This window comes from Lampetra fluviatilis, chromosome 8 (genome assembly GCF_964198595.1).
Source record: "Lampetra fluviatilis chromosome 8, kcLamFluv1.1, whole genome shotgun sequence".
Taxonomy (NCBI): Eukaryota; Metazoa; Chordata; class Hyperoartia; order Petromyzontiformes; family Petromyzontidae; genus Lampetra; species Lampetra fluviatilis.
The window spans coordinates 4725903-4748876 of NC_136282.1; the positions used below are offsets into that span (position 1 = coordinate 4725903).

Sequence of the window (22974 nt, forward strand, 5' to 3'; positions counted from 1 at the left end):
GTCTAGGCAGCATAATAATAACTTGTGTATTTGTTATAAGAGATGCCTATTTTGGAAGTTCTATGGTGTCTGTGCCTGGATCATTCATCAACAGAGCATGCAGCTCTGCTGTCTGCAGAGATTTCCGTAAAATCATTACATTCTGCTTCATACCGATACTCAGAAAACACTGAAGTAACTGTAGAGAATGGCTTATAGTGTGTCATAATTCATAGGTTTACTGCCTGGGTAACTTCCTTGTGTGTGCAATATAGAGCAGATTTAATGGCTTACCATTGCAGGTGAGCAGAAGAGAGTCACCTGTGCAATGGGGACTTATCCAAGGCACAGTTGAGATCGCCCGTGCCTTGCTCCGAAAGCTTTAGCCGTTAGACTGATATGACCTGCGTTTTACAAATCGCCGAGAAGTCATCCAATATTTTAAGATAAGCTGGGTGGAGCCTGGATAGTGGCTGGATGGGTGACCGCCATGCATTGAATACGGGTACAATCGACGTTATGGACAGTAGAGGGTAGTGCAGAAATATCCATTGCTGTTTTGCATTTCCATCTTTAAGCCACAACTTGTGGTGAAATGTGGTCAAAGATCCCTCAAGATGTAGAGAGGTGCTCATCCAGCAGTGGATTGACAACATAGTGCTGTACATGTCTTTTTAACCACAACATAGCAGACAACAGGATGTCTGAAGCGATAACTATATGTACTTGTAATGATGACCACTCATTAAATGCAGATGAGGGGATTTCTACTTCATATGTATAAAATGTATGTAATTTTATATCATGCCATTTTTTCGCATATGTTTTCACAGCCCAGTGAAATAGATTTGTAAAACCACACAAAGCCATTACCTTCGAGCTATATGGCTGCACATCGAAATTAGGTCACGTCACGAAGGATAAAATATAGCCCAAATGGTGAATGTAATGTTCAAGCCAGATTTAATACAAAATGGTTGATAATGATAACAAGATGTGCCATTAGCATTAGGTCTGTCCGCGGTGATTTATTCATACCATGATGCATTAATTCACCCTTACAAACTCCTCATTATACCAAACAAATGTGCCCCCATGTGGTGGAATCACTGACTATGCATTATTAATTCTGATATGCACACAGCTTGCCAGCTGTAAATCTCTTAAATGAACGAGTATTTTTGCACTTGTTATTTCATTTGCATCTATTTGTATTTATTTACACATGCAATCCTGACAGCCATGTGTTCATATGTTTTTATATGTAGGATTACACTATCATCAAACAGTCAACGTGTATCCCTGCTCAAGCAAATGTAGGGTGGTGCTTATCTCAATATGCAGCTCTTAGCCAATGATCGAAAATCCACCTTTCCATAGTTAGGACTAGAAGGGGAAATTAACAAAGAGCAGTAAATATGATGATCGTGAACTTGAATATCAGTCACAATAGAAGACATCTGTGTATGGGTGTCACATACCACATCCTAGTTGTAGAACATAAATTAACACGAAAACACATCATAATAGAAATGACCCATGAATATCAGTGGTTTTGCAGGTGTATTTTTTATGAGAAATAATCTCAGTGGGTTATTAATCTAGTTAATCAATGGATAGTACATTTAATTATGAAATCACTGCGAATATAATATCCAGTTGTAGAGTGCTTGGCTCACAATTCAGAATATCACAATATCAAATCCCAGTCAGGAGTTCAATCAATATTATCATCCCTCCAGAGTCAATAATGAGTACGTTTGGAAGTCAGCAGTGGCAATTCCAAGGGTATACTGGCCCCTTTGGTAGGAATGTGGAATTACCACCACTGACTCATTCCTACCAATTACATCAGCGCTGCCCAATACTCATTTGAACATGCAGACACTTTGACTTGATATGTCATGTAATAGTTCACCTCATTTCCTAACTTGCAATACAAACTGCTGTATCTTGTCAGCCAAAGAAGGGATATTTCAGGACTTTTCTCAAGGTCATTTGCATTTGGCATTTTTCTCATATATGACATGTCATTGTTTACCTGTGCAATCTGTGTGGTTCACTCCATATCTCTGCTATCTACTATTGCAACCTCGCTGCTGGGTATGGCCATACTAAGTCTGGTTACCATGTTCACACCACGTAGCTTTGTTATAAATCAGAAAGTGGTAATCAAAAAATTGAACCTATCTCAACTTTCCTTGACACACTTGCATAAGCAGCCTTCCTTGCTTCCTGTGTGCAATTTGAGAAGCGATTGCACGTATCACTACACTCCATCAATTAAAACCATTTAAGTTCATTCTTATTCGTCATTGTCATATAGAAACAGGTGTGTTAGATGAGGGTATTAACTCAGAGTAGACAGGATGTCTACTTCAGAGATGATATGTGGTTTTATTAAAAATGTTTACAGCGCTGAAGGTAATTGGTTCTTGTTGTATCTCCTGAGCAATAATTGTTTATCAACGACCTTGGAAAAGACACGTATCTAATAAGTCATACTGTTTGTTACACCTAAGCATTACAAACATAAATTTAAAGTTACGTGTACACTCAACCCATCTGTACAATATGTTATCAATTCGCCCTTGCAGATATTAAGGGAAATGCCAGTGTCGGGACAGATTCGATAGCGGAGACGGCAGGTGCCAGCGAGGAGGCGATGAGACTCGTGGGAGCCGGTGACAGAACCCACGGGCAGCCTGAACACGAGCAGCGCCGCCGCGCGAGGCAGGAGCAGGACGAGCAGGAGGAGATGGACTTGCAGCGGCAGCGGCTGGTACACTCCTAGTTGCCACACCTTGCCAAGCAACACCAAGCATTGGCTGGCATCACTCAACTGGCGTTATCTCCCGTGTACTGAAATACAACGCAGTGGCTGGTGTTGTACAACTTGTTTGATTGTTCAAGTGATATCAGGCAAGAGATGCTGCCATGATGTAATGGTTAGCATACTGGAGTGAAATGTACACCACAGTCGCCTCGAACAAGAGGTCGTGTGCGGTGGAGTAAAGCCTGGGTTCTCCCAACTCTCTCAAGATGTCTGGCCAGCCTCAAAGAGTGGGCCCAATACCCTCGGACTGAGAGACGTTCTACATGCAATGCACATCTATGTATGTTGTTAAATCTAAGAGATTCTTCGAGTGGAGGCACTTCTGCCAGGAGTGGTATGAGCAAGCAGCAGTGGTTGAGTGTTAGGCTCGCAATCACAAGGTCGCAAGTTCAAATAATGGATGGGGTCTACCCAGCCCATTATTCTCTATGGTTGTTTAAATGAATACCATTGTGTTAAGTTTACAGTGATCACCCGAAAGAGAGAATGTGTAATGTCCACCACTGGCTCAGGGAAGCCAATGGAGGTAAGTACCAGCCCATTACTCATTTGTGAAGGGAGACACTGACTTTCAATAACAAACAGTGGCTGGTATTGTAGAATTAGAAATGTCTCCCACGTAATGCCAAGAAGTGGATAACATTATAAAACACGTGATTGCACTTCTTTCTTCCATGACCTCCAATTCCCCAAATTCAGATTTCTTATTCACGTGTTGACAAATTAGTATTTTTTAGCAAAGTCCTACAGAAAAGAGTCTGCACATTTCTGTAAATATGGCCATTTATCCAGCCACGTTTTCTCGATTTATTAAGTTGGGTGTTCTAAAACAAATTGGCCACACATGCAGTTATTTTGAAGTGGTAATTTTTCAAATGGCTTCGAGCTGTTGTACATTCAATGCATAGTTGTATGTTATTAATTATACATTTTTCTATCAAACATGATTCGTACCTTAAGTCAATGCTGCTAGAATTCTTGAAAAATATAATCTTGGACAATATAATACAATCTACATCGATTTATTTTACATATTATGGCATATAGTGTAGGTCATACAGTGTGTAGCGTGCTGGATACACAATTATAAGGTTTAAAATTAATATCCTGATAAGGGGTTGACTCAGCCCATCATTCTTCAGGGGTTGAAAAAACGTTCACTAATTTGTGGTAAGTCGGCAGTGGTGATAGTTTAGATCGACCGGCCCCTGCCATTTTCATATGAAATTGTAGTTCATGACAACCAACAGAGTTGAGCATAACCAAATGCATGTTTGAGCAGGAGAATAGTTTAACTTTGCTGATTTTACTCCAATGTATGTACATGATCTTAGTCTATGGTTTTATCTGTGATTAATTACATGCAGCTCCAACAAGCAAAGGTGGAAGAACTAGAACGTGCAAATCAAAAGTCATTTGAAGCGGAAATGAGAAACTATGAGGTATGGTGATTGCTTAAAAAGTATGACAATCACATTGACCGGAAATGGGTCCAATATGTGTATCTAGCAATGTCTGTTGTTCATGTTGTATGTATATTTTTGGTTCTTTTGGTAAAGTCACGTAGATAGAAAAAAAAATACAAAATGTTAAATATATTTTTTTCAATAAAAATATTTCTATTTATTATTTTTTGTTTTCTTTTACTATTTTAATTTGAGTATTTATTGAGGTTTTTTGCTTTTATTATTTCAATTTATTATTTTAATTTCTATTTTAAATTTTCATTTATTACAAAAAAAATGTGTTTTCTATCTACGTGATTTTACCGAAAGAATCAAGAATATGAATTCCTGCAGTCACGAAAGTTTGAAGTCTAAATGTATGTATGTTGAACTTCTTTCGCATTGTACATAACCAACCGTGCTAATCGGAGGTGTGGGGAAAGGATAACAAACTAAACACAAAAGGTTACTCCAGATTATGACATAAACAGGTCTATTTGAGGACATTCATGGTCAGGGTTCTCACCAATGTGCCAATGGATCACTTCATGGAGTTGTAGTTGGTATTATTATCACCCTCTTTACACTTTAATGACAATCTTAGAGATCCTGTGACATCATTCAAAGAAAGAGACATTGTGCTCTAAACATTTTCCTGATTTATAAAATGTTTCCCTGAACTGACTTGCACGATGGTTAATTGTCCTCAAAGTCTTCCAAAGGGTCAAGTTAACTATTCTATTTACACAACATGTGGAGACCCTACTCAACATAATGTGTTGCTCAATCAACTACAAATTTCATGAAGTGAAATAAAATGTACAAAATTACCTTCATGAAATAACTCATACATTCTAATATAACTGATATTTCTGCATCTCTTTTGTGTCTTTTGTATGTGCATTTCCAAGGCTGAAATTGAGCGCTTTCAGGAACAAATTGACCATGAGAAGAAAGAACTTGAGCAGAGGCTTGCGAAAGACAGACAAGAACTACGCGACAGGCAGCAGCCCGCAGCACTCAAGATCCAGGCCCTATTCAAAGGCTACAGAACACGGAAAATATACGCGCCCTTGATAGCAGCGAGACGAGAAGAGCTCAGGCAAGAAAAAGAACTCGCTCTCAGAAGGGAAAAGGAAGAGCGAGACAGAAGAGAAAGGCTGCAGAGGGAAGAGGAGGAGCAGAAGAGAAGGGAGGAAGAACGGCGACGAAAAGAAGAAGAGGAGATGAGGCGAAGGCAGGCGGAGGAGAAGAGAAGGCTTGAAGAGGCCGAGAGAAGGAGGATGGAGTATGAGAGACAGAAGGAGGAAGAGCGGAAGAGACTCGAAGAAGAGCGCTTGCGAATAGAGGACGAAGTGAAAAGGAGAGAAGACGAACAGCGCAAGTTGGAGGAGGAACAAGAACGGCAGCGAGAAGAGGAAAAGAGAAAACGGGATGAAGAAGAAGAAGCAGCAGCGAACAAAAGGAAACAAGAAGAAGTGAAGAGAAAACAGGAAGAAAAGAGAAGGAAAAGGGAAGAAAGAAAGCAAAAACAGGACAAGGAAGACGAGAGGAGGAAACGGAAAGAGGAGGAGAGAATGCGAGCAGAAGAAAAAGAAGAAGAAATCAAGAAGCTAGAAGGAGAGAAGAGAAAATGTAAAAATCACGAACCGGAGCAAAGCACCTCTGAGGCAGAGCAACAGGAAAGTCCAACGCAAGCAAAGCGGTGCACGCCACAAGATAGTGCGATGAGCATTGATAGGAAGTGCATGGATGTGAAGGAAGGATATAGATCAAACAGAGAGCAAGAACAAGGCATGAATAAAGGACGGATAATGGATACAACCACAGTCTTGCAACCTTGCAAGAAGGATTTGAGCATTACCCCAGACGAAGAAGTCACTACATCAGAGCACATGGACATCCCACAACGCAACAATGATCGAAAGTTAACTGTAGTTGAACACCAAGGGGAGATGCAAAGCTATGCTTCTAGCTTGACTCTTTCGGATGCAGTCGAGGCACGGAGGCTTGCCTGGATGAAAAACTGCAAGCCTTGGTCGAGAATCGTGGCAGAGAGCCGAGGTAAAGATTTACGTAAAAAAAGACCACGAAATAACTCTGCAGCAAGACATCTGTCCCCACTGTCTGTGGAGCAGATACTAAAAGGGGGCTTGACATCTTCAATTCACCAGGTATTATTGAATAAGACCATTGCGAATGCTGTTGTGCTGGGCCTAGTGCCACATGCCAGTAATCTACAGGTCACATAGATATTTTTGACCTGTCTGTGCAAACTTATTAATGTTATCCACATGAGTGTATGGGTTATCCCCCAGGTGTTTCTGATTCCTCCCATATGTAAATGACTAATATTAGAGGCTCAGTAAGACTTTCCTGGACATATGTGATGGACATGCATTTTATTTTATTTACTGCATAAAAAAATACCACTCAACTTTTATTTTACACTTTATTTGCTCAAATACAGCTTGATTTGGTTGTTAGACAAAGGCTTGTAGGGCGGTTGTGGATTACAATATATGCTTTGCTGTGTGGCTACAAGCCGAGAGTGTAATTGGGATATGGTTGAATTAAAATGTAACATAGATGTACCATGAAATATAAATAATGATATAAATGCATAGGTTGAATTGCCATTTAATTTAAGTAAAATATGTTTACAATTTAGCTTTGGCAGCAAGCCGAGTTACATTTTTATGTAATTTAAAATCACCTTTAGCCAACAGAATTGGTTTCCATGCCGCTATGTAATCTACATTGCGCCATTAACCATGTTGAAAGCAATATATCACACCAAATGCAGTGCTTTCAGTAAATACATATATGAGATGTGATGGTAAATATGTTGGTTGTACAAAACTTTCTTGCTTAATTAATGGTTGTTACTTATTCAGGTCACAACAGTTTGTTTTCAAGACCTGCCTGGCTGCAATCTGAGCACGCTGTCTCAGTGTCCCAATCTGCAGTCTCTGAGTCTCAATCGCTGTGGCCTGTTGGCTCTGGACGGAGTCAACAACTGCAAGGGACTCAGAGTTATCGACACGCAGGTATCGCCACTAAACACGTTAACATTACACGTAGTGATATTTAACATAGAAGAAAAAAAACGCATTTTGCAAGAGTTGCATTGTAATACTCATTCCTGCTTACATGTAACGGACAGGGTCATAGAGTTAGTTTGGGTTATCGCGTGACAATGTGTTACAGTATTTGACGTAATAGAGGTGACAGAATGCTAGTTACCGTTAAATACTCGTATTTTAATACTTTTATACATTTCCAGGTGATTTCCTTAATATATAGTAAAATACAAGTTATTACAATGCTATATTCGTATAAGAGATATGTATAATATGATATTCTCTGTGAGTTTTGCAGGACAACAGCATTGAGACTGTAAACTGCCAAGACCTAGAAAACCTGGAAGTCCTTCTGCTGTCTCATAACCATCTCACCTCGATTCACGGCTTAGAAGGATGCACCAACCTTACATTGTTGGAGCTCTCTCACAACAACATCACAAGGATAGGTTTGTGCCGGCAGTGTTTGTGTATTCACTATCACCGCGACACACCAGCATAGGCGGTTCACAACTGCGACAACACGGCCTGAATGCCAAACCCCATCACCTTCTGTCTCTCATGACTACTGTTTCGGCATGTTCCTTGTTAATAATTATTTTTGGGTTAGGTCACGTAACGATCTGTCAAAATTTGTGTCATGAAGATCCTCCACCACCCGACACAGCCATACAACGTAATTGTGAAATGTACAAGCATTCTGACTTATTAGATTGTATTCTTACTTCCTGGATATTTGTCCTGAAAACCCTTGACGTGCAGTTTCATGCGAAACATTGCATATGATTGTTAAACTGGTTGTGAAAATTGTTCAACTCACCGGTGAGCCGAAACAATAATAATTGGTGTATGACACACTCGTGCATGTGACAATTTAATTTGTTTGGCTATGTTGCTTGGTTTACGGTTTTAACAACACAAATTTGGCGAGATCATTATATGGCCTAACCCCAACATCATTTATGAATCATAACATTGGCTGTGAAAACCTACGCATTCATATAAGCTTAACCGTTTATGTCGAGTAAAGTAAAATTGCCTCTCTGCACAAAGGAGTGTGGGATAAAACTTCATCATAGTTTCCAGCCCTGAGCCAGTGGTAACCATTCCACATAATTATGACACGAGCCATTCTTTCCATAGGTCAGCGACCAATTGACACAACCTGGTGCTCATTTAATGACCCCTTAAGGATCATGGGCTGACTCAACTCCTGAAATCGCATTTGAAGTCAGACAGCTGAATTTCATGAACCTCAGTCTCGGTGAATATGGTAAAAAATAATTGACCAGCTTGCTTTCATGAGTAAACCCCGGATTTCATCCGGACTGCTGTTGGAGCCAGTGGTCACATTACTGGGTCAACTCCGAAGTAAGAAGAGCGACCTATGGTATGACATTATTAAAAAAAGGCAGAAGGGTATTACAATAATATATTTTGCTTGGGATAGCCTCACTTAACCCAAGCCTGCATTGAGTGTTATTAATAACAATGCTTTGTTATGATTGCTACTGTCCAGCGACAGAGGGTAACAGAGGTGTGGACTCGAGTCATGTGACTTGGACTCGAGTCAGACTCGAGTCATGAATTTGATGACTTGCGACTCGACTTGGACTTGCATAACAATGACTTTGTCCCACCTATGAGATGTGGACTCGAGTCATGTGACTTGGACTCGAGTCAGACTCGAGTCATGAATTTGATGACTTGCGACTCGACTTGGACTTGCATAACAATGACTTTGTCCCACCTCTGGAGGGTAATGAGGGTGTGAGAAGGTAAGGGCAGGAGGAGCTGAACCCATGAACCTGCTTGGCTCCGTACAATAGGGACAAGATCCGAGCTCTGCCGAGCACCGCTCCTGAGCTTGCCGAGCCTGCTTGCAAGTGGCCGTGAAAACACAGCATAACCCTCTTGCTGTGCACTCTATGGCAGGCGGTTTGGAGTGGCAGAAGAAGCTGCAGCGGCTGCTTGTGGACCATAACCAGCTGGTGAGCACGGCTGGGCTGAGCGAGGTGCCCCGGCTGCTGCACTTGGACTGCTCACACAACCAACTCTCCTCGCTGGAGGGCATACGGGACTGCGCATTGCTCCGCACGGTGCACGCGCAGGGCAACAACCTCACCCAGGTTAGCAGGGAGACTGTACGTCGCAGCAGTTGTGAAAGGTGTCTGTGGTTGTCAAGTCCATTGCTCACTATACCTAAACTGGTGGTATCAGCAAGCATCAAGATAATAGCATTGCTTTCATGTAATTGCTGGTAGTTAAATCACAATATGAGCAATTCTTTTCATGGGGCAACCACTGTTGATTTCCCACGAAGTGGTACTAATGTTATTGACCTTTGGAATGATGATGGGATGGAAATTGGAATTATTTCATTTCAACTGGCAATCTAAGGATTAGATTGAAATATACACAAAGGTGTGTGTGTGTGTAGGCATTGCATGTACAGCCTTATTCAGACCTCCAATTCAAAACAACTGAATGTGTGGGCATGCTGTCGATTAGAGACAGTGATATAAATGACAAAATGGACACATTCAGTTATTTTGAGCTGGTGGTCTGGATAAAGCTGAGACCTTTTGTACATGCACTGCACATCTTTGTATATTGGTAAATACATTTGATTCCAGCCTGCATTTTTCTGCTGTGATGGGTTATCTCCTAATTTACATATTTGAATTATTCCTATAATCATGAGTTGAGCACTCATCACAATGCACCAAAGCTGAACGTTTGTGAAGATATCGTAAAAACGTCAAGTAAAAATAAGCTTTATCTAACGTAATCAAGCAAGTTTCAAACAAACTATGAAATGTGAATTATCTATCTTAGCACATTTATATTGTGCTAGCAGACAGTTTTATAGCCAGTCACAGATGTTACATATATGAAAAACCTTAAATCAACACAACACATGGACACACATCATACATCCCATGAACATATTGTAAACCGATTTCCGCCAATTGTTTTACCCGTGTTACCAAAAGTAATACACATGCATATTAAACTGTCGTATAGAACTTGCTCACTTTGAAGCTTGTGAATGCAAATGTGTTTCTCGTATTTGTGCAGATCCCTCCACTACGCAACCAGGTGCTCTTGAGCGAACTGTGCCTGGATGACAATGGCATCAGCTCCTTGCAGACACTGGGCTCCAGCTGGCTTCCTCACCTCCGCACACTCTCCTTGTCCCACAACGGGTGTGTAATGACTTATGTTGAAGAGAAAAAAAAACCCTACACTTATTTTCAAGATGTGTTTGGGTAGCTTCCCCATGATCTTGGGTTTGTATGTGTGTAGTCACTCACTATTGGAAGGTTGCGAGCTCAAATCTTGGTTCACGGCTTGGCTCTGGCCATCACCTCTCACGGGCTGATAAAATGAATTACTTTGTGTGGGAAATCATGACTGGCCCCACAATGTAAATATACAATTTGAACAGAAATGAGAACCATTACATGCTAATTTTAGGAGACAGACACTATGACTTATAACTTTGAATAATGCATACAACTTTGTTCTGTACTAGGGGAGGTCAAGGAGTAGCCCACTACATTAACCATTACTGCCTTTCTCCTCATTCTGAAACTACGTGCACACAATCACACATGGTACAACGGCACAATATTTATGTTAAATATGTGAACATTGCTATACCATGAATGTACTATCACATTTCAAATATGTACAGTGTGTTTGCTCTATAGGAAATTCGGCTTTTATTTTGGCATTTAAAAAAAGAGCAGTTGCCTTATATTTCTTTCAAAAGGTTTTTATTTTATTTAAAATATAATTTAATTTTAAAACTTGCTGCATATTTGCTTCTTTTCTTTTCAAGGCTCTCGGATTTGTGTCCATTCAATATGTTTATTTCCCTGGAGAAACTCTGCATCAGTAACAACTGTGTAACTGGTAAGTGGCCACACTTGAAGGCAGTACTCTTTGATCCATGGTATGAGAAACACCAGACCTGCATCAGTCGCACTACTTTCCAGAGCTAGTCTGGATTTTATTGGCAGTCCACCACATGCTGAAATATCAGGACTTTACTGGGTTCTTTGAGGCTTTTTAACAATCAAATTATGAGTTTGTGTCATTGCAAATTAATCAAGAGTTTTTGCCATTGCACCTTCTGGCATGCACCGATAATTGTGGATAATGACTTTTCAAAAAATATCAGATTGCTGAAATGTTGTACATAGTACTTCAAATCATTACAATTGTTTCCTTGCTCAAATAAGCAAAAGGCTGTACTCATGTCCATTGGTAGCCCATTGCCAGCAGTGAAAATGCCACATGAACCTTATGGCGGTACCAAAGTACCCCGGCTCTCGCATAATGTCCGTGATGCAATCACTGTTAGTCTGTTGATGGTCGGCGATGCGGCAATCGACTCATCTCGACGAGTTGTACACGATGCACTATGGTGCATACGAGTGTTCAGGGTTTCAGAGCAATCGTCCTCGCTGCGTTTCGACATCGCGGAGTGGCACCGATTTCGGACTGATTGGTACCCCAATCGCGGAGTGAAGTACACCCCTGGAAAAAATAGTGTCCCAGAAGTTAAATATTTAATTGCCTCAGCCAGTTTTCATTATTTGGTACCCCGGGGTACCGCAATGAGGATAAAATGCCAATTAGGGCAGGGACCAGTCTTTCTGTGCTTCATTTTATGTTGCTTGAGAAACAATAATTTTATTTTGCCCTCGGAAAGCTCCCGTGTGTTTCACGTGTTAATAGAGGCGATGATTGTTTTGGCAAATTCCTTTTCAGGATTATTTTTTGTTGTGGGAATGAAACCAGAGATAACCATGCTTGTATGAACAACTGTCGATAACAGTGGCCTATAATGAAAACTCATACAATCGGCAACGTTTCAATAATCGACCATTCTTTACAGCACAGAGAGACTGTAACATCTCTCTGCTCTGAAAGTCCATTGCCCAAAATGTAACCTCTGCAATATATATACTTTCTTACTTTTAGGGCAGAGTTATTGACAAATGTGTTGATAATGTTAATTATACCTTCAACGTTTCCAGTTCGGAAATCTATCCACAGTTCAGGCTGCAGGTGTGTCTAATGCACGTCAGCTACACATTTGTATCATTCACCACCTCCGTTTCCAAATCACTATATCACAGATGTAGCCACCATACCCAGTAAGTCAATCAATACCTGTCCTTAATTGAACTCGTTTAAATCCCATTGAGATGAATTACATATTTTGCAAGGCATGCCTGGATAAACCACAGTTATGCATCACGGTTATACGCTACATTTGACATTTAGCTTGTGTGGGTAATGTAAACTGTTGGGATTTTGGCTATGACAGGTAGGCATGCATACTGGCAGGTTATTTCACGCAAAATAAGACCTGATTTAGACACATGTGTCGGCCACTTAGGCCTTGAACTGAGCGATGACAGTCACGTTGGTTGAAACGTATAGGCTTGATGCAAAGGCAGAAATAGACATTGTGGTATTAAATATGCCTGTGAGGCTGTGCTGGAAAGTGTCAAACAATTCATTCAACTCGGTAGCATTATTACCATGCAGAAAAATGATGATTGCTGTTGAAAGACAATAGTGAGTTACTGGAAGCATTTTAATTAAGGCTTTAAATAAGTCTGATTGATCTTTCAAGCACAGGGTGGTGGTGGTCATCTATTTTTGAAAGTCCTGAGCCCCTGGTGGAAATGTCTACGTTCGCTTGTCTCTGGACTAACCAAGACTGTTGACTTTAAACAAACTTGTGCTTATTTGTGTTGACCGCAGGGTAACGATGGGCATGGTAAAATGAGTCCTTACGTAGGCACATGTAGCTTTCAGCTGCATATAATAAATCACACCTCTTTATACCCGATACAAAAAAAAATCTGACAACTGAACTGCTTCATTCCATCCCGCTGTATATGTATCCAGTCCAAATGTCATAGCAGGTGATATGTACTCGGTACAAACTTTCCTCTGATACGGTGCTTGAGATTTTAGAGTTTTTTTTTTTAATAAAAGCACTTCAACCCGTGCTCACTCACCCCTCTATTTTATATCGTTCATCACAGTCTATTTTCAATAATTGTGTCTTTCCCACGGGTATTGTCAATTGTCTAGAAAAGTTATTTGTATACTGTATGTCTTTTTTTTACTAATTTATCTTGAGACCCACTTTGTATCCTTCGTTTACTTAATCAGCAACACAAATAGATGCAAAAAAGTAACATGTGGAGACATATGACTAATATAGAGACAGCCTGCATAAGATGGCTACCTGCAGGGCAGGGATAACAAGTCACATCTATAAAGAATGTATATTTTAACATTTATTGCAGAATTCTATAATCATCGCCTTGTATACATGGTTTTTCTCCGGGAACTCTAGTTTCTACCCACGCAAAAATACTCCAACATTCCAAGGAACAGCCATTCTTATAATTCATATGTAGGCCATTTTACGTTTTCAGTAAGTATTTGGCTGTCTATAACGCCTGGAATGTATGAAATTCCCAACCACGGAAGCAGCATAAGAGAAGGCGTGATCACCTATAATCAGATTGACAGGCAGACAACATTTCATCCACAGCACTGAGCTTCTAAAGTTCCTCTTAGCCAAACTGCTATAATGCAATAATTACTCTACACGCGATGAATGAAATATAAATGAATGCATGATACTCTCGTGGGAGCAGACCACACACTATAGCTGCTATTATTTCTGGTGGTGTAGCTGTGCAGGGCAATTATGAGCCACGAAAAGTATAACTCGACCAATAATAACAATAATGTGGTGTTTCAGTGTCGGTATACAACATGAAATTGATACAAACATTAATATAATTCAAATATAGAGTTCCCAACCTGGCTATACACCTAATTCACATGTAACAACAATGGTCGAACAAATACAAACTCTTCTAGTCGAATACATGATCTTCCTAATACTTGCTGGCACGTGTTTTCAGTCATCGATTCTTACCTTCTGGTACATTTATAGCTCACAAATATATGTCCCGTTAACGCGTTGGATCTTTCATATCTGTGAAATTTCACTCTTTTCACCAATAGATTCTCACGAAGAAAACATTTTGATTCAAAGCCAAACTGAAAATGTATTTTAAAAATAGCCATGCAGAAAATGGAGAATTCAATTATGCTGACCTTTGGACTTGAGCGTGAGATTTTGACGCTCTGGAAAATACACAGGCTCCATTCATCATATTTTTAGTTGAAATCCAGAATGTGCAACAAGAATGCCGTTATTACGCATCCCATGCTTTTGAAAGGGTACAAGAACATATGCTCATCTTTGATATGTTACACGCAGGGCACCGCAAATAATCCCTAATGCACCTCAACAGTAAGGTAATGATTTTCAAGAGAAGTGCGAAAGACATTGATTAATTGAGTCCTCTCCTACCTTTCACCAGGCGTCTGGCTTTTGCATGGGAACTGTTGTGCAAGAAACAGCAGCTGTTTCATCTCTACAAATGAACCTGGACAAAGTGGAGTTTTTTTTCAGTCGGCAGTCTTTTAAGGGCAATTGAAGTTTCTTTGTTCTTTGACCACAAGTTGTGTTGTGCAACCGTTGGTACCGCGTTGCAGTATTGCATGGCCCCTTAAACTGCGATTTGACACAAAACACTCCAGCACAAAATATGCACTGGAATGCATGTTGTCATCATTTGGGTAAATCTTTGTGCCACCGTGTGCTCGAGTACCATGTTTTACTGTGAGAAGTTGGCATGGGTCCATCCCTTTATCATTAAATCATGTGCAATTCTAATGTTCAAAAGATGTTGCCTATGTGGTTATAAGCCATTTTATATCTCAGTTGGTAGTACAGCAGTGACCAGTTGTATAAAACAACTTATATGGATTTTCTCCATTATTTTAAAACAGCATAAGTTAAAGAAAAATAATAATCGTCACGAATAATGTTTTATGCAGCTGATCAGTGTGCCCAGAGTTCAATTAGAATCGGAGTTCAATAGCCAAACAAACCATCATCCGCCTTTGGTGGCTAGCATAAACACACCTTTATGGGAAGGCAGCAGTCGTTATCCCACGAAGTGACTGATTCCTGCCATGGGGACATACCATTTCTACCAATAACCTAGGACCACTAACACAGATAAAGCACCACTCAACACTCATTTGAGATTGGGAAAATAAACTTGACTTTGTACACGATCTTGCCACACGATATCTCAAAATTTCCAAACAAAAAATAATAATTGGTCCAACAGCTTCCATTATTCATGAAATGTAAATATTCTGTATTAACGTCTCCATTTTTTGACAAGCCTTACTGGTTATCCAGTAACTCGGCTATGTTTTTCAATGGACGAAAGGGCTATTATATTGCAAAATACAAGCACAATTATTTCTACTCCCAAGTGGGCTCTCAAGTTGAAAATTTCCTTAAAATTTAAAGTGCACAGCATTCCAAAAATAAATTTAATTTATCACCTCCCAGAAGAAAATTATACAGAGTGACATATATGGGCTTTTCCATCTATAATTTTCTAATATGGATATTGCCAATTAAGGCATATATATTTATTGTTTTTACAGCAGTTTTCATTATGTGTTTTCTTTTCAAACTCAATGAATATAGTATTTGTGAGGTTAGACAAGTCGAGGTGTTTGAATTACTCATGACAGATGCCACATGCGAATAACCCCTTTGATACATTCTAAAAAGCAGAGTATTGCAACGTAAAATAATGTTCTGACAGTACCATATCTTTATTCAGTAGTACATATTTTAATATATCACGCACAAATGCAATGTGTTTTTTCGGTAATGTATAGTGAAGGGTGATCATGGTTACATATAGTTTTGAGATGTGGTTGCATTATATTGTATTGTACGGGGACTGCATTTACTAGGGTCACATTGCAAGTTGCAGGGTGGGTCTCATTCACCGCTGAATCTCTGAAAGTGCAAGCGGTTCAGCGTAAATTTTATTTACAGGGGCATAGCACTATTATATTTAAAGACATTGTACTCACCGCAGAGAACTGTAGCAACATGACCGCACTCTATGATAGCTGGCGCCAAAGTGTGCGACACACCCTCCCGCATGGTCTTGTTGGAGGGAGAGGGGGTCAGTGCACTCACACCTGGGCTAGTTCACAGAACGCTGAGTTTTATTCAAATTGCCACCTCGCACTTTTCGCATGCATTTACCAAGAATCTGCAGTACTTTGTCGCTTATCTGATGGTCGCATATCTGCCTTGACCAATTAACCACCCACACCCACTGCAGTGTTCGTGCAGGTGTAACCGGCATGTTTTAAAATGTTCACAAATCTGACCTTTTTCACATGCATGTATGTTGAACTTCTTTCGCACCGTACGTAGCCAACCATGATAATCAGAGGTGCGGGGAAGGGCAGTATTCTAAACACAAAAAGCAGTTCTAAGATAAATTAGTTTTCAATCCCCAGCAAGTTGGACATTTACGTATTTTATATAAAGTGGGTGCTAAGCCCCTGTTAAATAATTCACAAGAATAGACCATTGTGTGTTGATGCTCTAGACTGAATATGTAAAAAAATCTAATTTAGTCAGCACAAACATGTACTCCAGCAATTTGGAGGCTGGTTGGTGATTTATGCAGAGATAATGTGCATACAACAGCGACCTGCAGGGCAGTAATGTATCAGCAACAGCAGTACATGAAGTGGGTTGTAAATGTATTTGTCCAGAGTTTTTAAGTTCCTCCTTTGCATTGGTTTTCCTGGCCATTCCTGTTTCGAAACAAAACCAAGAGGCAATCTGTAAATATCTTAAACTGACCTTTCCTTACTCTTTAGTTCTTTCGGTAAAGTCACGTGACTTTACCGAAAGAACCAAAGAGTATGGATTCCTGCAGTCATGAAAACTTCAAAACTAGATTGACCTTTCCTCATTGATGGGAATTTGTATTAGCAAGTTATTAATATCATACAAAAAACTCAGCTCGCACTAGTCAATTAAACCTAAATATAAACTAAAAGAATATTTTATTTCTACCTACGTGACTTTACCGAAAGAACCAAAGAGTATGGATTCCTGCAGTCATGAAAGCTTCAAATCAAGACTAAATATAAACCTTACTTCTTTATCGCCACAAAAATAAAACATGTATTTCAGCCTAGTGGCCTATATTGGCCTTCCAGACCTACTTTATTCAGTAGCCACGGTTTTGCTCTTCTGGGGTTCACCAGCATCGTCAGGAATGCTTAACAGATGCTGCTGGTTTACCAGGTGTTATTGGTAAGGGGCCATCCATTTAGTACGTACGCATGGAGGGGGGAAGGGGGGGGTTAACCCAAATGCGTAGACTTGTGTAGTGTTGACCATGGAGACACACACTTGAACTTGGAGGCCACGTGCTTATTTCAACTCCCCAACAGGGTAACTAACTAAACGTACACTGGTCCTACTGTTAGGTGATAGCCACACGGTTAAATACGTGAGCAGCGGGTTAACTATACGAACGGGTCAGCCAGCACACACGCTGGCTGACCCACGATGCCGACCGAAGACGTAGCACCCAGGGTTGATTCCACAGACGAGCGCAGATTGCTCTCGGGGCTTCCCCTTTATCCCCCCCCAGCGCGGCCTCGCCCCGCCTTCGGCCACGCCCCCTTCTGGATCTTGCCAGAAGGCTCTCGGCTCCACGTCACGTGTCCCTCGAGCCCCCTTCGGCCCCCTCGCTACCCTGTCTCGGTCACGTGCCCTCTCGGGTTCACACGGAGTAGCACATCTTCATTTGCTCTCCTCCCACCCTCACCAGAACCATGCCCCCGTTGGCCAGCTTCCATGTCAACCCATGGTCTGGTGCCAGAGAGGACTCCCGACGTGCGTTTACACTCCTGCGACAGTAGCTGGCATAGTGACACCAATAACGACACTTGCATATGGGGGGGTTTACTGACAATGCACGTACGCATAGGAAACGGGGGGGGGGGGGGGTTGATGCCTCGATAATAATTTGTCTACATTGGCCTTCAAATGAATTAGATAGTCCGGCGATGGACTATCTGTTTGCTTAAACACGTTAATAGTATTAATCCTTGATCGTTTCTGCGTAGATTAAATATCGGCCGTTCTATAGGATTGGGGGGGGGAGGTGCGTCAAGCGTACGTACGCAGGTGGGGGGGGGTTGTAAAAGTACACGTGCGGGGGGGAGGGGTCAAGTTTTGACATTTTTGCATACGTACTAAATGGATGGCCCCTAAGTGTCCTTTCTCTCCACTGTCAGCCATCAGTGTGCTGAATTAACATTATGATTGATGTTACTACATTTTCTGTGGTCTTCGTGGAAATATTAAATGTTTTATATCAAGTATTCAAATTAGGGACTTTGCTTTGAATTGACGATACAATTAGTGGAATAACATTCAATGTTATTTTAATGACATAATTTCGAGATCTTTAACATCCACCTTACATCACACTGCATCCATAGGAGATTCCCTGCAAATATTATTTGGCAGCGACAAAAACTGAATTTTTTACTCCATGTAAACTGGTACAATTGAAAGGGTGCATCAAGGCGAAATTGGAATCCAACTGAAAACTCCTTGGGCAAACATGCTTCATTGTTATAGGTATGAACCCCACCTCTCAAGCCCCTCAAGATTGTCCCATCAATGTTGTGGGTGAATAGGACTTTGCACTTCAGTACAATTCAACTTTCTCACAGAAACTGTATTACCGTATTATTCTAAAAGAAAAACATTTGAAACAATCCCTCGCCAACTGCAGGGGTTACGTTCCTGAAAACCGTCGTGGTTGGAAAAACCGCGCTTGGCAATCCTAAGGCCTTATGGGAAATAGGGGGTTAGGGCAACTGCGGCCAGGTCACGCTCATCAAAGCCTAAGTTGCTTGTTCGTTCACTAAACACAACTAAAATGCACCAAAAAAATGTTGAAGTAAAAATAATATAATTTACCTTTAATACTGAGGGTTGAAGTCCATGGGGATGACTATGCCGTTGATGAGGTAATGGGGGAGATGCTTATGGTGGTCTCGTTAGACCCCATTAAGCATCCCACCCACGCCGCACCCCCGCCACGAGCACTTCCACTTTCTTCTCCGAGTTTTTCCGTGGCCTTTTCGCCCTTCTTTCACCTTGAGCACTGGTTGCATGCTTCGGGGGCTATGATTAAGGGCACATTTTATGGAAATAAATAATTCAAAGTGAAGAAACGAGGAATCATGCATAGGAATACGACGTCAACACACTACACAACAGTCACTTTGCGAGAGAGAGCGGTGGTGGTGGTGGGAAGAGCATTGGTGGTGGGAGCTGGGATATCAGACGATGCACGAAGGGTACTCTTTGGTTTTTTCGGTAAGGTCACGCAGGTAAAAAATAAAATAAAATAAATGAAAACAACTAAATTAAATCACGATGTTTCGGGCGCAACACAAGCGTCCTTCTTCTTGGTTCTTTCGGTAAAGTCACGTAGAAGGGAAATAATAAAATAATACAAATAAAACATAATAAAATACAATTCTCACGACGTTTCGGCCACAACGCAAGCAGCCGTCCTCATGTGAAGAACAGTTCTGTCGGAAAGTCAGCGTCTGAATTAATAAATCGAAATACAAGCGTCCTTCTTCAGGTGGGGACAACGTAGTGAAAGCACAACCGCTTAAGTGTGTCTGAAGGGAAAACTGATGCGGGTGTTTTGAAATTATAAGTGCCGTTCACCGAGCTAAACCGCGGATATACTAAACCCCATACCGCGGTTAGCAAATCGGTATGCCGAAGGAAAACCGTGGATTACATAAACACACCGGGGACGCGAAAAACACGCAGTTGGTGAGGGATTGCTGTACTGTACATATATTGCACCCACTTAAATGTAAATAGAGGAAGTACCCATCGCTGAGTGACGGCTCACCCCCTACATCCCCACCTCCCCCCCTCGTGTGCCATACGTGACAATTCGGGCTGAACGATTTGGGGAAAATATCGAATTGCGAATTTTTTGACAGATATTGCGATTGCAATTTTTTAAGTCACGCTTCAGTTCAATATTCACTGTGTAATAGATTTAAAACATGTGATGGAGCATTACCACATGATACCATCAAAATATGAACTGCTCTATATATCTTCTAATGCAAGGATGAGAACTTAAAATATACGAATTGCTTCCAACATGTATTTATTAAAATATTTTAATTGAAATAGAACAATCAAACATAGAACAATTGTTAAGTTAAATAAATAAAGTTGGAATAAAAATTTAAAAGAAACAATTCCAATAAGAAAGTAATAGGACTTTTCAAATCGCAAAAAATCGCAGCCTTTGCGGTTTGCTAAACGCATTGTTTCAAATTGAACAATTCATCCATTTGAAATCGATCAATCGTTCAGCCCTCGTGACAACCCCCGGCGCTCGCCTCCCTCAGCCCCTCAGTTGCACACCCCTCTCCCACCCTCCCCGAGTGACCGCCCCTCCCCTTGCCTGCCCCCACCTCCGGCCCCCACCTTGCTCTGCCCCACGTGCTGGGCACGCATGGGCATTGCTCGAGTGCCGGGATAGCCGCGTGCTGAGCCTCTCCTGACCTCTTCGCGCGCACAACATGAAGGGGGGAGGGAGCCAATCACAAGGTGCGCTGGGTAGCGCGTGCGTGACCTCCAGCCAATGAAAACGCTGGGGGGATCGAGCGAAGGCACACCACGGAAAATGTAATTATAGAGATGGACACAGGCCCACAAGTCACCACAGCCTATGGGCAAGGACACATTGGCGAACATCCTTTTGAGTCACGAGTCACACCTATTGATGTCTGGTGACCTGCTGGTAATGCGGACAGTGCCCATTATACCTACACCAGACAGAGTGTAGGCTTGTGGATTTGCGTGCACATGTGGACGTATACATCCAAATTCCAGTGTGTCCATACAAGCCAACATGTAATTGATTGTCGAAAAGTTAAAACACCAATTCTTAACATTAGTACATCAGCCATTAAGTTGTTCAGTATTCACCATTAACTGGCTCTTTATACTGACACACAGTTTATTATTACTTGAGTTAATGATTAGAAAAAAACCTTATTTTCCATTGAATAACTTCATATCTGTTACTTTTTGAAGACAATATTGACTGTGATTTTAACACTCTTATGAATTGTGCAAGTTCAAATCCCATTCGGGGCGAACTTAACCTATCATCCCTCTAAAGCCAATAAAATAAGTACCACTTAGTTGAAAGTCAACAGTGTCTATCCTATGGAGAGACTGGTTACAGCTATAGGAATGTCTGCTATTTATTTATCTGCAACATGTATATAATCTTTTTCCATCACTGGCTCAGAGCCACCAACAGAAATGATCACACACTTTCTTGGGCATGGACCATCGAGACACTTATTTGAGAATGGGAACGTCTGACTCGTAACAATCATCCTATCAACACAACCATCTCTTAAACAACTGCCCACTGCGCTCATTCCTTGGAAACATTTCTTCAAAATTCACTCTCCCAATGCTCTTGACTTGGTATCAGAACTTAACATTACCCCGTAACCTTGTTGCTATTTCTCCATACGACGTAGACGCCATTGTAACACAGTTGCATATTTTTCTCTCGCTTTCTTTCTGCAAAAAAACGAAAGATCTTCCAGCTTTATTGGAATGTCTGGCCGGCTGCCTACGCCTCCATGAGATAACTCTGGATGGAAACCCCATGCAAAACCACTCAGACTGGAGGTAAGCTATGCCTACGGAGCACTTTACGCATGCGTTTGCATAGGAGGGGTTATTGGGGTAGATTGTTGCATGTCTCGCTTGAGTAAGCACTCACGCACTGGGAGGCCAATTAGGATCGTCTCCAAGGGATGCAATTGGTCTGGTGACTGCAATGAGCAAGCTGCGTGGGTCAGTGGAAGGCCTCCCCTCCCCACCCATTAAATTCATTAGCCTCCTTACCGGCAGGGAAAATTAACACTGGGCTGTTAACACATGATCCTTTGACATGAGCGATGAAAGCAAGCTGCACGTTTTTGCTGGACTTTGCAGGAAAACCGTTCAATATTATCCTGAGACTCTTTATAAAGTATGATACATCTCCCATTGTCTCCAGAATCTATGGATTGCTTCTATTGTATATTTGCAGCATCTTCAACTTCGTGTCTGCCTGTGTACGTGTAAAGTAATATAAATTTAAAAACATTTGCATACATTTTGCTTGCATTTATGTTTCAAGCCACTCCATCATGTCTGAGGAATTACAGTTTTGACCCATTTTAAGTACTGAGGCTAAGTACTGATGCTTTAAGGTGAACTTTTGTAAAACAATATCGTGGGCATTGATGAGGAAATGGGCTATTGCATTTCCATGATTGGTGTCATAGGTGGCAATAGGAAGGTACAATGTGGCTATACTCGAGGACCTGGTAAATATCGACATTCATTTGCATAATTCAAAGGGTTTTGAGAAAAATGTCAAGAGCAAATATTCCAAACCTTCGTGTTCAAAGGTTACTGTACGGGTCGAAGGGCAGCCCTAAAACAGAAAGGAATCTTTTGGCCTTTGAGAATAAGTGCATGTGGATGATGTGATAATTGCTTGGCGGAACAGAGTAAGCAACTTGGAAGTTTTCG

At 41.1% G+C, this 22974-nt stretch overlaps 1 protein-coding gene across 5 annotated transcripts in view; it reads left to right on the plus strand.

The window, feature by feature from the left end:
- Nucleotides 1-22974, plus strand: part of LRRIQ1 (leucine rich repeats and IQ motif containing 1) — a 111967-nt gene that overhangs the window by 5983 nt on the left and 83010 nt on the right. For 4 of the 5 annotated variants that reach the window (XM_078858891.1, XM_078858890.1, XM_078858894.1 and 1 more), the window contains exons 6-14: nt 2577-2761; nt 4183-4257; nt 5172-6434; nt 7158-7310; nt 7642-7792; nt 9279-9472; nt 10425-10552; nt 11191-11264; nt 21987-22080. In XM_078858891.1, the coding sequence (XP_078715017.1) occupies nt 2577-2761; nt 4183-4257; nt 5172-6434; nt 7158-7310; nt 7642-7792; nt 9279-9472; nt 10425-10552; nt 11191-11264; nt 21987-22080 (2317 nt within the window). The remainder of the gene's footprint in view (nt 1-2576; nt 2762-4182; nt 4258-5171; nt 6435-7157; nt 7311-7641; nt 7793-9278; nt 9473-10424; nt 10553-11190; nt 11265-21986; nt 22081-22974) is intronic. The other variant, XM_078858893.1, reaches the window with a different exon arrangement.